Here is a 17,295-nt window from a genome sequence, read left to right on the forward strand (position 1 = left end):
GCTCGGATAAAAATTATCATTCAAGGATAAAAAGCAAAGGAAACACGACAAAAACCTGACACAAAATGGTCAAAAAAGTTCTAAAAATGCAACAAAAAAGACCACAAAAAGTTGCAAACACGTGACAAGAAAACATTAAAAAAAAAGCGACAACAAAGTTCCAAAAACACAACAAAAAAAGCAACAATAAAAGTGATTAAAAACAACACAGTAACATCGCATGGAAAAAGATCAGTTTTAACTTTCAAATGAGGCGTTACACTGGCCTGTGGGCTGGAAGAAGTTTTTAGATTTGGATAAAACCAAAATGGAGAAAATATGCTCCGTTAAAGTGGGGGTTGAGAGGTTAAAGGAGCCATAGTCTGCAAAATCTACTTTCCAGAGCATTGTTTTAACCATGTTATCATGCTGTTCCCTCAGCATTTCAATTCATCCACACATCCTTGTTTCTTCTTCTTCTTCTACTGCTGAGGCGCGTAGATCTGTATTTCCTTCAATTTTACTGCATCATAGAGAGAACACAGAACTGTCCTCCACATATTCAAACCTCATAATACATCACTGTTCTGAGCTCATAGTGTGTTCATCACAGTGCATGTCGATTTGTGAGCCTGCCGTCGACTAAAAGTGAAAGCTTGTTTTCTGTCTTCCATCACAGTTTTGCAAATTGTAAAACATCAATGCCTCGGTGCCTAAATATAATAATTTAAAGCTGTATTTATGCAGAGATATGTCCACTTTAGGCTGTAACTTTGTGTACATTTCTTTTGAGGCCAGTACTCAGTCCTCGCTCCTCGTTCCTTCACGCTTTAATGCCTGTGTTCTCGTTCCTCAGACCTGCCCCGTCCCGACTCCATTGTTTGCCCCTCACTCCGCGGTGACGTCAGCTTCTCCTCTCACCTGCCCCGTGTAAACAGAAGCGCTTCACTCCACTCCTCCACCACATCTGTGACAGCGGGCCCCTCGGACGAAACGCCATGAGCAGCAACTACAGCGTGACCCTGACAAGCCCCGCCCCCTGGGGCTTCAGGCTGCAGGGGGGCAAGGACTTCAACATGCCCCTCACCATCTCCAGGGTAAGACGCACGGACGGCGTATAACGAGAATATCCTTACGTTATTAGCTAAAAGGAGTTTGTGTTGCATAAAACATACGTATATGAATTCAAAATCGCTGTTAGTCCTGAAATGCAGTTTTTAGTTTACATCTGTGTTGGAAAGTAACAAAGTAAAAAGTACTTTACTTTTATGATGAATACTTTTTACTTTTACTTAACTACATTTTAGAGCCTGTATCTGTACTTTCTACTCCACTACATTTTTAAATTGGGTTAAAAGTAAAAGTATTTTATTTTCAAAGTCCCAGTTTAGACTTGGTTTAGTGGTTTGCTCCTTTGGACCTTGTTTAGACCTGGTTTAGACCCAGTTTAGTCCAGGTTTAGTTCATGTTTTTGACCTGAGTTAGTGGTTTTCTCCTTTGGACCTTGTTTAGATATGGCTTAGACCTGGTTTAGACCCAGTTTAGCCCAGGTTTAGTTCATGTTTTTGACCTGAGTTAGTGGTTTGCTCCTTTGGACCTGGTTTAGATCTGGTTTAGACCTGGTTTAGACCCAGTTTAGTCCAGGTTTAGTTCATGTTTTTGACCTGAGTTAGTGGTTTGCTCCTTTGGACCTGGTTTAGACCTGGTTTAGACCTGGTTTAGACCCAGTTTAGTCCAGGTTTTTGACCTGAGTTAGTGGTTTGCTCCTTTGGACCTTGTTTAGATCTGGTTTAGACCTGGTTTAGACCCAGTTTAGTCCAGGTTTAGTTCATGTTTTTGACCTGAGTTAGTGGTTTGCTCCTTTGGACCTGGATTAGATCTGGTTTAGACCTGGTTTAGACCCAGTTTAGTCCAGGTTTAGTTCATGTTTTTGACCTGAGTTAGTGGTTTGCTCCTTTGGACCTGGTTTAGATCTGGTTTAGACCTGGTTTAGACCCAGTTTAGTCCAGGTTTTTGACCTGAGTTAGTGGTTTGCTCCTTTGGACCTTGTTTAGACCTGGTTTAGACCCAGTTTGGTCCAGGTTTAGTTCATGTTTTTGACCTGAGTTAGTGGTTTGCTCCTTTGGACCTGGATATATCTGGTTTAGACCTGGTTTAGACCCAGTTTAGTTCAGGTTTAGTTCATGTTTTTGACCTGAGTTAGTGGTTTTCTCCTTTGGGCCTTGTTTAGACCTGGTTTAGTCCAGGTTTAATTCATGTTTTTGACCTGAGTTAGTGGTTTACCCGTTTGTGCCTGGTTTTATTAAAAAATGATTTAAAAAAGTCCTGCACATTTAACTCTTCATTACTTTTACTTTTTGCTTATAAAGTATATTTAGGATATTTATAATCCATACTTTTATACTTTTACTTATTTTTGGTCCTGTACCGTAAGAATAATGAGTACTTCTTCCACCACTGGTTTCCATAGCCTGTGAGTTAGACCAGGGGTTCACTCATTGATGTAGTTAACCCCTTCATCAGTGAGTTATGTAGAGGTTAACTACATAACTCATTATGTAGGTGGAAAAAAAATACTCTTTGTAAGCCGCCATGTACAGCTGTTCTGAGGCTCGATGGACAGGGTTAAAGAAATGAACTGAAAACTGCCATATTCCAAAGGGACTCGTGTGATTTATCGTCTTGTGTCGTGTTATTCTAAATATTAAATGAACACAACACCCACACAGTTGTTTTACATTGTTATATTCATTAACCGATATTTATTTATTTGATTTAACCTCTTAACTCCTGCCTTAAAGAGACTAGATGCAAGTTGGTAATTTTATGCTCACTACTGCTACCTCAGGTCTTACACTGCAGGTTCTATAATAAAGGGATATTTCAGGATTTTTGACATAGGGCCTCATTTCCAAGTAAACCAGAGTGTTGCTAATTTCTGGAGATATTTTTGTTTGTAACTCATGCAGTTCTTATATTTGAAGAGTTTCGTGGCGCTAGGTTAGTGCAGGGCTAGCGCATTTCTACGATATCAGCTAGCCTGCATTAAAAACAGTCTGACCCGCTCCACAGTGCACCTGAGGCAAATCACTTATAACACCAGACTAACCATATAAATGTCTGTGTCGAGTAATTTTAACCATTTTGTATTTAAAACTTAAGTTTGAGCAGAATCAGCTTCGTGGTTGTATAAGCTACGCGGCGGCGGAGTGATCTGCTAGAAAATAGTCCCTCAAAATGCGATCATTCATGTGATGCAAGGTCAGTTATATTCCAAAAATTATTCTATCGACACAGACATTTATATATATAGTATAAGTAAGTATAAGTGATTTGCCTCAGGTGCACTGTGGAGCGGGTTTTTAATGCAGGCTAGCTGATACCATAGAAATGCACTAGCCTAGCACCACTAAGCTCTTCAAATATAAGAACTGCATGAATTACAAAAAAAATATCTCCAGAAATCAGCAACACTCTGGATAACTAGGAAATGAGGCCCTATGTCAAAAACCCTGAAACATCCCTTTAAGAGATTAAAACCCATGTTCCTAAATGAGCTCACTCTCTCTCGATGCCGTCTTGCCCTCCCTTGCCGTGATCCTCCGCGTCCTCCTCACTCCTCCTTTGTTCCAGCCCTCGTCTCCTTTCCGTCCCAGTGCACATGTTCGCAGCGCGGTGAACTCATCTGCCATCTGGCGAGTATCGACGTCTCCGGAAGCCCCGCTCTTCCTCTTCCTCGTCCTCCAGCTGTAGCTCCGGTATAGCGTATAGCGGCTCACAGCTCCTGGCTCCGATCCCTCTGTTTGAACGTCTATCGTGACCGTGCCCTTGATTTCTCTTGCCTTTAGTGTCGTTTTCTTCACAAACTGGCAGGACATGAAACACATAGCGCTTGTTTTCTTGATGGCATTAGCTCTCATGTAAGTCCGGTCTCTTGAAGTTTTTTTTTCTTTCCCTTAAGCTTCTGTACAAGAAAGCAATAAGTTACACCCAAACGTGGCTAAAGTTGGCACGTAGTCATGCCGGTGATGGATGGGTTGCCAGGTTCAGTGCCAATCCCCCGCGGGGCCGCATCCCGTTACCATGTTTACCGTGTTAGTTTGAATGTGAGACTTTTCCCACTAACGAAAGCCATGTGGGTCTGTACCACAAGTGTGTGAGTGTGTTTATGTCTGGATGCAATTGTTTGGAGGGAAACTCTGTCTGAAGTTCGAAAAAAGGAGAGATTAATAAGAGATGTGGATCATAATAGGCGTATAATGGTAAAAATATATTGTTTACTGGAAAAAAAAAAGGATATAATTATAATGAGAAGGTCAGGGGTCATCTGGCAGTAATTTTAACCTCTTAACTCCCACCTGAACAGAGCACATGTTCTCCTGTTTGGCTTTACACAAATCTTAAAGCTTCTTGAAAAACAGTGTCAAAATAGCGACGAAAAATGAGACTAAAATGAGGATGAAAATGCAGCAAAAGAGCAAAAAATTATGAAAAAAATGACAACAAAAACATAAAAATGCAAACACACAAAAAAACACAAAACAGTGATGGAAAAAGTGACAAAAACACAAGAAAAAAAGTGACAAAAAAGCCACAAAAGAGAAACAGTGATTAGGAATAAGACTTGTTTAGATGAGTTTTGTAGGTCTTAGCTTTCAAATGAGACCTTATTCTTACCTTTTAGATTTGGGTGAAGCTGTATTGGAGAAAATGTGCTTGGTTAAGGTGGGGGTTAAAGCAGAACTAAGTAACTCTTGCCCCTAGAGGCCATAAGCGCAACTGCAGGTGTCGTAGCAAGTTGCGATTTTTTAACTTATTAATTGTCCATGAGAGTAAATACTACGCAGACAGAAAAGACAAAGGGAGAGAGGGATATTATACATCCAATTACACAATGGAGATCATTTTTTTCACGGCTGTAAATACTGTTTAAAGTGACACTAGCCCGCAGTTAGCTTTGCCCGTTAGCCTGTTAGCTTCTTCTTCGTTATTCCATTAGTATTGGTGGCTCCGGTCCGGTGGCAGGGAAGTTGGAGATGAAAGACCCTCCAATCATCCCATTAACACTTGTATTACCCCCCAGAGGGACTATGAAAAGGATTTATTAAGGTAAACAAGTTACTTAGTATTGCTTTAAAAGGTTATGGTCCACTTCTGTGTTTTCATCCAACATTGACATGCTGCCCCCTTTTGTTCAGTGCTGTTACTGCGCCTAAATCATGATTCACGTGTCCTTAGAACTGTCTCTTTAAGAGGTAGCTCAAGCAAATAATTTACAGACTTAGTTAGGGTTAGGATTACCATGAAGTGAAGTAGAAGGATGGCTGTGTGCTCTGCCTCCATGAGTAATTCCTATGTTTGCTCACTTAAGGGTTCCATGCTTGACTGTGCTTCCAATAATGGCGGGTTTTAATCGCAGCTGAGTCGAACGTTAAGAAGTGCAATGAGAATAGACACGTTACAGATGAGCGTATTGAAAATATGCACATGGCTTTTCGATGACAGCCGGTCTGTTCGGTGTAAAAGGCCGTCTGTCATTCTGATCGTGCCCTCACCTCAACACCAGCCCAACCAGCTTTGAATTTCACTCGCTCTTTCAGTGCTGGGTCAGACTCAGGCCACATGATGAGGTGTGTTAAGTGTAAGGATAGGAAAGAGGAAGATGTGCATTAAAAGTCGATAGTGCTGGCCTCCCTTTAAGACAGTTTAAATGTTTTGTTTGAAGCAGTTTGATCTTTAACCAGTAGCTCAGGAGCTAAAGTAGGTTTCCAGCCTTTTCCAAGTAGCTCCCCAAAGGCTTTCTACATTTCTACAGACGCTTAAGGAGTCAGGTTTTAGATTCTTTTATATGTTGAAAACAATCTGCAAGTATTTAGGTGATTATAGTAAAGTGTTCACAGGAAACTCGAGTCATTTTCTTCACTTGTGTTGAAATATAATTTTGGCTAAACTCCCCAGGTTGAACTAAATCACGATGCTAAATACAAAATGTAACAGAGACAAGAACTAAAATATAGTGAAGTAAAGGTAAAAAAAGTATTCTTTATGAAAAGTTATCTTCAGGTTCAAGGTTCTTGAGTCTTCTTCTGTACTCTGTGGTTGAAGTGACGAACGTTTCGCCTCTCATCCAAAAGGCTTTGTCAGCGAACTGAAGTTAAAGCTCAGCTCTTCTCTCACCTGTAGGTTAACATCTTTGTAGTTCTAAGTCTTTTATTTCAAAGTATACACAATTACAAATTACAATATATCTCATCTCCATGGTCAACCATTAGTGAATGAATGAAGGTTTATTCGGTTACAAAACATAGAACAAAAAGTATGTAATGCAAATTCATCACAGACAAGGCGGGTAACCGAAAAGGTGTAGGCTGAAGCCGTGGCTTATTTATCCTACCCTATTTACAACAAAACAACATCTACCCATCAAACACGTAGAAAAAACAAATATATACAATATACTATATATATACTTATACATACACAAGTATACAGTACACATATTTTTTCTTCTTTACTAAAATAAAAATATGGTAATTTGTAATACAAATGCTAGTCACATGTTTAAGGAGCTCTCTGACATATTTCTTACATAAAATGAAGGGTAAAATAGATTGGAGACTTCTGCTCTAGATACATCTTAGGTCATACAAAATGAAATGCTGAGACTAATGTGTCCAAAGTCATGTCAAAATCCTAAAATAGGACGGGGTAAGCAGCGCCTTAGCCTGTATCCTCTGGCCCCTCAGATGATTAAGAGAAATATGATCGCACATAACAGCAGAGGCGCTCACAAACACTGTGCTTAAGTAGACTTTTGAGAATCTATGCTTAAGTAGTAGTAGTATTTCAGGTCGAAAATATAGTCCATTTTAGTTCTTTTGGGGAAACTGCCATGAGCCTTTGACACTGCAGCATCGCAGGGCCGTACTGTTTATAGCCAGCTTGTGTTTTCAATTCTATTTGTTCCTCAGATCTTCATGCATATCCAGCTTGTGCTTGAACACAGGAGTGTCCAAGTGGTATAGTGAGATAAGAGGTGGACTCTGGTACTGGAGGTTTCTGTGAGTTCAACTGCAGAAATGTCACTGGTGCTTTTACTCCACTACATTTGAAGAGAAATATAATACTTTCTCCTTCACTACATTTCTATAAAGGCTCCAAAGTAAAAGGCAAATTTGGAAAAAAAAAAAAAATTGGTAAAATGCATACTCCAGAACAGTAGGTGGAAGGCCTGTATAATATATCGCAAAAAAATATTGTATCGTGATATTAGGTGATGCAATACCCGTATCTCAAGAAGCAACAATACATCACAATATCACTAAAGTCTTTGTCTGACTGAGATCGACATAATTTTTGAAAACTTGTATTGAACTTATAAATGTGTTACAGTTCAATTTATTCTTGTCTTTTTGATACAATTTGCTGAAAAGCTGGTTAGTTAAGATTTGTGTTTAATTAGGATGGAACAATAATATTGTTATTGTGATATTGCACAGCCGTATCGCAAGCTGCTTCAATATCGTTCAGCCCTATAGGTGGCGCTGTGCAGATGTACTTGCCAATTTCATCGAGTCTTGACCAGGAAGAAGGTGTTGCCGAATAAGTAGTGAATTCGGGCGCAATTTTCAAGTTTTTGAATCAGTAAAGGTTTTTTTTCATAACACTTAAGCCTGTCCGTACAAAGTCAAGCTGAGGACCAAACGCAAAGATATGGCGTTGGGGGTCTGTAAACTAACATTTTCCAAACTTGGTCCCAGAGTGGAAAGATCTCAAAACGCCGTTTACGTGGCTCCGTTGTTACGACGTCTCGGCAACATTTACTATAACGATGACATCACAGCTCCAGAGTGGAGTCTGTGATCCATAATCTACTGACCTTATAATGAGTTTTCCTCATGGATCTATGATGGTTTGACTCCGCTCCTCTTTGCTCCACTGCAGTCCACAAGCCACAGGTGACAAGTACAAAAACACGAGTCAGTCTGTGTTTTTGGACTGACAGTAAAAGTCACTGACAGGTTTTTACGTCTGGAGAACAAACTCTCCTCCTCGTCTCTTCTGTAGATCCGAAATCCTTCAATCAGTTTCATTTTCACTGTTTACATTCCACAAAGGTTTGCTGCACATGCGCCCTCTACATCTTGTTCTATTATCTGTGTTAGTGTCACAGCGCCTCACACAGGCCTGGAAGATGAATTGCACCGTTTTCACAGACCTGAGTCGACCCAGTGCTTACAAAGTTTCTGAAAACATAAGCATTTTGTCTTCGTGTGGATATAGTCTTATTCAAACTGAATTGTACCTCTGGCCTTTAGTCTTCTTCTTCTTCTTCTTCTTCTTCTTCTTCTAGTGTTTTTCTACAGCTAATACTTGCACTCATGTAGTTTCAGGGTAATGTGTGATCAGTAGTAACTGTAAGTAGTGAAATCATGTAGGTAGACCAACACTGCAAAACAGATGATATGTTTAAATTGTCTTAAAATGCAAGCAATAAACCGTCCTCTTGGTCAACACAATGACCAACACAATTTGAAATGAAGAGGTTGATCTTCTATGTCAAATCCAAATCTCCGCTCTTGTATCAGTGTCTTTGCTCCAGTCCCTGCGTTTGTTTCCACTCTGATCCAGAGAGCTGGGGTTAGCAGAGAATGTATCGGCCCACAGCCAAACCTCACTGACACAGCTGCTGCTCCTGTCTGATTTGTGCCGCTGCTGGTCGCCATGGTATTAACCCATCGGCGCGGCGTTGCATCATGGGTCGAGAGGTCACCATCTTCAGTGTCTATGCCCTGAACTGTTCCTGCCCTCCCTTCCCCTCGGTCAGTGTTTTATGGGGTTGCTCTGGAATGGATTTTATAACAAACCAAAGATTGATGGTGCGGCTGCTTTTAAGAAATGGCTATGAAATGTTTTACCGGATTTTAGTGTGAGAGCCTTAAAAGAGCAGGAAAATAAGGACTTGGTAAAAATGGCATGAGAACTTTTTGAAGATAAAGCAATAGACAGATTTTTAGATAGACTAGTAACTAGTAGTCACTAGTAAACAACTTCTTACCTTGAGACCCTGTGTTTAACAAAATCAGGATCGCTTCCACACTTGTTCGGTTCATTTCACATCCGGTTTGGCGTGAAGACCTCTTACCAATCTACTCGTTTCGGAAGTGGCCAGTGTTGTGGAGCGAAGGGAGTTGCGCGGAAGGAAGAGGAAGGAGGTTGAGGAGCTGACCAGTGCAGGACACCACGCTCTGTAACAGGAGCAATGGTTTCCCCGACCTCCAAAAGCATGATGGTCAGGTTCAGAGGCTCAGGACTAACACCTGAGCACAATTTTGTTGTACGGTTGTACAGTGACAAATAAAGCACTTATTCACTTAATGCTAACGTACAAAATTGTAATAGTCACAATGATTAAATCCGCAGAGAATAACTCTAATAATTAAGAGGGTGTTTTTTTTTTTTTTTTTTAGCTTTTTTGAGCTACACTACATTCACGCAGTTTTGAGTTGTTCTCAGACAAATCTGTTATATTTAGCTGTTTCTTCCTCTACCGCAGGGGTGTCCAAACTACGGCCCGCGGCAAATTCTAGAAATATAATTGAAAAAATATATATATATATATATTTTTGCTTTTTTTTGCTTTAATTGAACATATATGAAATAAATGAAAATCTATCAATAGAAAGCTGTGATGGAGGCTGTTTTTTTTGTTTTACTTTAAGCATGTTCAATTGAAAAGCATCAGGGTTTCCCACAAATAGGTTAGTTTGTACTAAAAAAAAGCTGTACCCTGTGTATATTAACCAGAAATTATTCTTTTCATAGCAGCATAATAACCAAAAATAGTTATTGTTTAATGCTTAAAATGCACCAGAATGTAGGAAAACGCAGCTGAAGACTGAGTGCGGCCCAGTTGTTTGTATAATTTTCTGTATGTGGCCCTCAGTGAAAAAAGTTTGGACACCCCTGCTCTACAGTGTCAGAACTTCGCTCTGTACTTCCTGGACACCACCTCGAACTGTCCAATTTTATAAAGCCCATTATCCAATATTGTTTTGGTCCTGAACTGTTTTGTGCTCAAAGTTTGTTTATCACGCAGCGCTGAAGCTGTAAACCACACCGTAAATCGAAACTGAAAGTTGAAAGCCAGCGGGAGGAACTTCCCAGCATTTTATTTTGGCAGCAAAATCTACTGCAAACAACAAAATGTCTCATCGTTGTCTCGTTGTCTAACACAGGAGGCCGCCAGTAACTTTCAAATAACATTCAAATAGAAAGTGACAGTGTAAGTTTTCAATATTCCATTTTTATAATGACTTTAAACTCGATCCACTTCTGATGTTGCCGTTTTGGTTTTGTATCGGACAAATGATTGCTCTTACCAGTAAGTACAGAACCGTCCAGGAAATCAATAATGAATCCTGTCTGAAGGTGTTCCATTATGGGATGTGCTTCTGAAGTATTCCAGCGAGCTGAGACCAAGGGAGCGCAGAGCAAACCCATCAGTGTCTAAGAATAGAGAAGGCCATCAGACTGTTCGAGTGTAAGAGCTCTCAAAGGGCAGTTAAGAGTCTCTCAGAGGTCAAGCCTGGAGGAGTCTTCACACAGCACTGTGTACAGCTCAAGCATTTTTATTATTAGAATAGTCATTTCAAATCATGTAAAAATTAGAGGAAAAGTGAAATGTTTGTTTTTTATCCACCACAAAACCATGTCATAATTATAGCCCTTTCAGTTGTCTTGCTTGACCTTTACCTAACCAGAAAAGTCCCCTTGAAATTTCAGAATCTTTTTTTCCAGAGGAGTCCTGGACCCAGTGGGGCGACCCAAGGGCTGGGGACCCCTGATCTATACTATACAGAGTTTAAAAATGTAAACATTAAGTATTTTCCTCCCCCTACGTGTTCCCCCAAAGGGTAACACTTTACATTACGGGCTGGTAAGTGCATGGTGCTTACAGTGGTAATTGTAGATACTTATTGTGGTACTTACAGTGGTACTTACATGTTTATTACAGAGGTAATTCTAGGTACTTATTGTGGTACTTATAGTGGTAATTACAGTTGTACTTACAGTGGTACGTATCTTAGTAATGAAGGTTGTACTTCTTGTTTTCCCTAATGCTGCTTTATATTGTTTTATAGTCACACAATCCTAGAAATTACTTCTGTATGTAGAAGTACCACATTTACTACCTATGAATTGCTGCTGTAGTATCCTTGAATTACCAATAAGTACCATAGATGTATCACTGTAAGTACTAGAAACTATCACTCAAAGTACCAAAGTCAGTAGAAGTACAACCTTCATTACTAAGAGTTACGACTGTATCTCTTAGTAATGAGAGATATAGTCGTAACTCTGTGTCTCCCTGACCCCTAACCTTAATTATTGGTAATTACCGCTGTAAGTACCACAGTAAGTACCCAATAAGTGATAATTACTAGTCATTAATAGTAATTATCGCTGTAAGTACCACGGACTTACCGGCCCGTAATGTAAAGTGTTTCCCAACAGGGGGCTAATGTACGAGCTTAAAGGAATAGGCCACCGTTTTTATATACTAAGATATGTTCTTACCTCACTTTAGTCGAGTTAATATATCCCCGTCTGGTCATTGTCCGCGCGCTCTGTCACGCAAACGGAGCACATACGCAGCCTCTCCCATATGTGACATAGCTCCGAAAAAGCTCACGATAGAAGCTACCAAGCTCTTCCACGTGTTCCCTATTTAAATAAAGTTACGTGAAGTGTTTTCATGCGAAGTATATTTACACAGAAATGTAACGTGTCGATTTTATAAGCAAATAAAAAGGGGGACTATATTGTGAGGCGTAATGATACGAGGAGCACAGCGTCCGCGTAGTAACTCCTAAAGACTTCCCCCACTCACTTCCGTCAATAACCTTTAGGAGTTACTGCGCGGACGTTTTACTCCTCGTATCATTACGCCTCACAATATAGTCCCCCTTTTTATTTGCTTATAAAATCGACACGTTACATTTCTGTGTAAATATACTTCGCATGAAAACACTTCACGTAACTTTATTTAAATAGGGAACACGTGGAAGAGCTTGGTAGCTTCTATCGTGAGCTTTTTCGGAGCTATGTCACATATGGGAGAGGCTGCGTATGTGCTCCGTTTGCGTGACAGAGCGCGCGGACAATGACCAGACGGGGATATATTAACTCGACTAAAGTGAGGTAAGAACATATCTTAGTATATAAAAACGGTGGCCTATTCCTTTAATATAGAAGGTGCAGTTACACGTATGACCTGAGGTGGCAGTAGTGAGTATAAAATGGCTAACTTACATCTAGCCCCTTTAAGACTTCACTAATCCATGAATTCTGGTCCAAGAAACTCACGAACAACATGATTACATTTGACATTGATCCTTTTGGTGCAGTCCAACAAGGCGGCGGCATTAACCCGGTGTAACCAGAGCTGGTGTAACGCTCTTTGTCTGCTTATAAAAATAACAAGGCGATTAAAACAGATTGATGGTGTCATAGATGTCAGTGAAAAGCTAATCCATATTCAATCTTACACAGAAGAATGCGGCTCCTGGAAGCACATCATGCAGTCGGGCCCAGGGGAACCTTTAACATGATCTAGGACAGTGAGCACAAGGACGAGCCGCTGGACACTTCCATGAATACTCTGTGGTCAGTTCTCAGCTCGCAGTCTGCTGAGCTGCTCTTTTGTGTACAGCCGGACTTACAGTGTGGGTGCAGACTGGGAGAACATGTGCACCGACTTGGATTTTTTGGATGTGAGATAAATTTCATTTATCAATTCTACAATAGATATTGGCTATTTTTTTTACCAGGTACAGGAGTTTGTGAATTGTTATCTTTAACTGGGCTTGATCTCTGAAAGAAAGAAACTAGGCATTGTAATTCAAATAAATCAACGAACTGGATTATCTTGATTTAGAAAAAAATGTTTCCCCGCAAAACGTGTGTCTTCCCAGGGTGGGTCTGTCCTACAAGATCTAACAGTGGCTTTCAAGTTAAGATACTTTAGATCTGAGGTGTCAAACATACGGCCAGCGGGCCTGATCCGGCCCGCAAGATGATTTAATCCGGCCCCTGCCCTGTAGAGCATAAATTCCAGAGTATGTGGAGGAAAAAAGGAAGTCTCTAGCCCACTCCTGTCCGGAGTTATGCATTATTAAAGAATAACCAGAGTGCTCATTCCAGCCACTAGGGGGCATTACATTTAAAAAAGGAAAGAGTTCCACACGTGTTCAGCAGAGGGCACTGACATAATAAGAGCTCAGGATATGCACAACATATTGAATAGCCATGTGGTAAATGGACAGTCTGCCCCAGGGCGGCTGTGGCTTCAGTAAGAGCTTACCACCACCGACTGTGGAGTGAATTAATAATGACTACTATGTAGCACTTTGAGGAACTTGTGACACAGGCTTGTAAAGTGCAATACAAGTGTAAGTCGTTGTTATTAATGAAGCTAAAGTCAAATTGGGGCTTTGACCAAATCACAGCTTATTATTATTCATTTATTGGAAACATTTTCTCTATTATATGCGGCCCCCAACCCGCGGTGGGAGCTGAATTTTGGCTCGCGATCCTGCTTTAGATAGTTCAATGTATTGGATTTATCAGAGGCTCCCCATGAACCCGTTACTCAGAAGCCTGCAGTAAACGCTTGATATACACAGTGTTTTTATTGAATTTGGTGATGCAGTTACATCATATCGCCACCAAGCTCTGTGGCGCTGTTCATTCTCATCCATGTTAATTTATAATGAGCAGTGGACAGACTTTTTCCTCATGGCTCCATCAGATTATATTTCTAATAGTGAAACCAGTTTATTGTAACACTCTTGATGAAATAAAGAACCTCTGCCTTCTGTTCTGAGGAAAACTTATGCAGAGAACTGCATTATGGGAGTTGTCAGGTGACCCGCTCCAGCCCAAATGGTGCTGCACACCGAGCGGCCACCAGAGGGCCCCTTACCGACATTCTTGCTTGGGGCCCCTTGGTACTCTTGCTCCGCCACTGGGATTTATAAATGATATTTTTAAAGCCCATGACCACTTTATCACGTGTCATTCCTACTGCTGCCTGTAGAAGGTGCTCCATTTGAGAAACAGCCCTTGCTCTGGCTCTTCACAACCTGACGTGACTTGATGGTTCATTTATCAAATACGCCTGCGCCTCTTTAATAAGCTGTGAGTCACAGTGGAAGAGCCAGAATAAGCACCTTATCGTTTCCTCTCCCACATATCTGTCAGTGCGAGCGCTCGCATCACTGTCTGTGGGCTTGTTAGGGCAGACGTGTTATTGTTGGACACGCTTCCAGACTCATAACTGTTAACAGTTCACAAAGGCTGAGAAATGTCGGAGGTTTGTCTCTCACATTCAGATATGCGCTTTGAACCAAGAAGTCATTTATGTTGGTGTGTTTGGCTCAAGGTGATATTTTGGACTATTTACCTTTTTACCTCCTGCTACCGTCCAGTAACACGCTGTAGACTTAAAAACAGCCCTAGACTCTGACCAGCCCGACCCAAATGAGTGTAAACATGCACTTCCACAAAGACATGTTTTGACTTCAACTTACACTAGGCCCTGGCTGTAGAAGGGAACTTTTAATGAGCCATTTTAGATCAATATCGCCATTTTCTAACCAACAAAATGCAAGATAGTGATCAATACGTTTTTCATTGATTTCCAACCTGTCAGAAGGGTCGACGATTTGACCCTGACTCCCACCATAACTTACTGTTTTAAAGGGACTAAAGGGAGTTTAAAAATGTTAAAATGATGTACATGTTCCAGCCATGTCCTAATGCAGCGGTTCTCAACCTTTTGGAGCCGCGACCCCCATTATAATATCTAAAGGGGTTTGTGACCCCCGCTCGGGTCACACCGTGAGAAATAGCCTACATAATTCTTAAAAAACAAGGAAAAAAAACCAAATGGATGAACAACGAACACATAATGGCAAACACATGCTACAATAAAGATTATATGCTAATGAAAATATGGTTATTTTATCTAAATGATCTGGTGACCCCCCAAATTTCTCTCCCGACCCCCAGGTACCACTGTCCTAATGTGTAGAATGAGCTCAGACCTGTTCACCACAACTGCCTCTAAAATCCTGCACTGTCACTCAGAAAGGTGTTAATTCGGGTCCGAAGTGCCGTCATGCACAAGCTTAATATAGAAGCTGCAGTTGCGCTTAAGACCTGAGGTGGCAGTAGTGAGTATAAAATGGCCAACGTGCATCTAGTCTCTTTAATGTCCTTGAGCAAGAGTCTACACCTGCCTCGCCTCCAACGTCTCCAGCGTAAACGAGGGAGTGTTTCCTTATGGAGGTGGAAAGTGCGATATAAATTGAGACCATTTGCCATTTATCATAAGTAGAAATATGACTCTTACGGAAATTACGACAATAATCGCAGACATGGCTGGTCATGGCCCTTCACAGAAAAAGTTGTTTTTTTATTCCGTTACTAATGCAACCACAATGAGCAGATTTATTTATGCCAGACTGAAGTTTTATTGCTCTGGCTGAGCAGCAGAGCCGGGTCATAGCACAAGCAGCAGCGAGTTCATTCCTGAATGAGCTATTGTTTAATGCACTTTTAATGCATTTTCCACATGGACTGTTAATCTCAGCACGTCTCCGCTGTCTTCCTGTCAGGCTTCTGCATCAGGACTTTACATAGCAACACCAGCTGGTGACAGAGCAGAGTTTAATGCAGGAGGATGTGGTCCAAAAGAGCCAGCATTGGACATGGTTTCTTCATAAAACAACTCATGCTGCAGGATTTTTGTTTGTAACGTCTTTGGTCTCTATCAGCAACATTCTTCATTTATTTTAAATAATGTGCAGCAACTTTTAAAATCACAGACTTCTACAACTTACTGTTGCTTTTAGTGATTGTTCACACCAATTTTTAATGTGTGACCTTTCCTCTGTAACTCCAAGATCTGAACTACATTGGTGTCATCTGCCCAAGAAACTAATTTCATAATTGCAAGACACTGCTATGTTATAAATAATTTCAGGGCCAAGACTGACACCACATTTCACGCCCAGTAACTAAAAAAAAAAAAAAAAATGACAACTGGATGGTGAACCTCTTAACCCCCATCTGAGCAGATTTTCTACAGTTTGGCTTTACCCAAATCTAAAAGCTTCTTGAAAAAACTAGCGACAGAAAAGCTACAAAAATGAGACAAAAATGAGATGGAAAAAGCAACAATAAAGTGACAAAGGTGGCAAAAACGTGACAAAAAAAGACAAAAAAAGTGACAAAAATGTGACGAAAAAGTGACAAAAATGTGGCGAAAATGTGATGAAAAAGTGATGAAAAAGTGACAAAAATATGACAAAAAAAGTTACAAAAATGTGACGAAAATGTGATGAAAAAGGGACAAAAATATGATGAAAAAGTGAATAAAATGTGACGAAAAAGTGACAGAAATTTGATGATTGATGATGGAAAAATTGACAAAAATACCACCAAAGAGTAACAGAAAACGAAGTGACAAAAAAGAAATGACAAAAAAGCAATGAAGCGAAATGTCAACGTGACAACAACAAACTTAAGCACAAAGTAAAGCATCAAAGGAGGTGCTACACTGGCCTATCGGCTGTAAGCTTTTAGGCTTTGGATAAAGCTGAACTGGAGAAAATGCGCTTGGTTAAGGCGGGGGTTAAGAGGTTAAAGGTCTCTTATTATTTATTATGCAATACTTTTGAACTCCTTCAGAATATCTTACAATGATTCCGCTGGACTCATTCTTTTCTGACACCGAGGGGAGCGAAGCAGTTTAAAAAAAGGTTTGTAGTGGAGGCAAGTTGAACACTGACGTCCTCAGAACTGATAAGGCTGTCTCATCTTTATAAACATAGCTCCACTTTGTGACGATAGCTGGTGGGGGTGCTTGTTTTAGGCTATCGAGAAGGAGATAATCATGCAGTAGAGGCGTATCCGCAGTCCAGCATCCATTTCATCATCCTGTGTGTTGTTCATGGTGTGGAAAACCCATTTGAGGCCCCGTATAAGCCTAATCTTATCTCCTTACTGGTGCTGTTAGCTTATCCGTTTGTGGTGCAAGTGCCAAGATGTGTATAGTATGAGCATTTTAGTTTTGTTTCTCTTTCTACAACCTCTCATCCATAATAGCATTGTACCTTTCACTTCGAAGCATTAATTAGTCACACCAGTTGAATATCCGCTTGTTGAACATTCTAAGCTGTGTGGAAAAGCCTGTGAAAAGCCCCTTGTATCCGTGTGTCCTGGAACTCTTCATGTTTCTGTCAAAGC

The 17,295-nt window shown here is 40.6% G+C and overlaps 1 protein-coding gene across 3 annotated transcripts in view; it reads left to right on the forward strand.

Annotated features, from left to right (window-relative positions):
• The first annotated feature begins 956 nt into the window (after positions 1–956).
• Positions 957–17,295, forward strand: part of pdlim5a (PDZ and LIM domain 5a) — a 105,213-nt gene continuing 88,874 nt past the window's right edge. For all 3 annotated transcript variants that reach the window (XM_079552491.1, XM_079552492.1, XM_079552493.1), the window contains exon 1: positions 957–1,076. In XM_079552491.1, coding sequence (XP_079408617.1) covers positions 978–1,076 — 99 coding nt within the window. In that variant the 5' untranslated portion in view covers positions 957–977. The remainder of the gene's footprint in view (positions 1,077–17,295) is intronic.

This window comes from Gobius niger (assembly GCF_951799975.1).
Source record: "Gobius niger genome assembly, chromosome: 1".
NCBI lineage: Eukaryota > Metazoa > Chordata > Actinopteri > Gobiiformes > Gobiidae > Gobius > Gobius niger.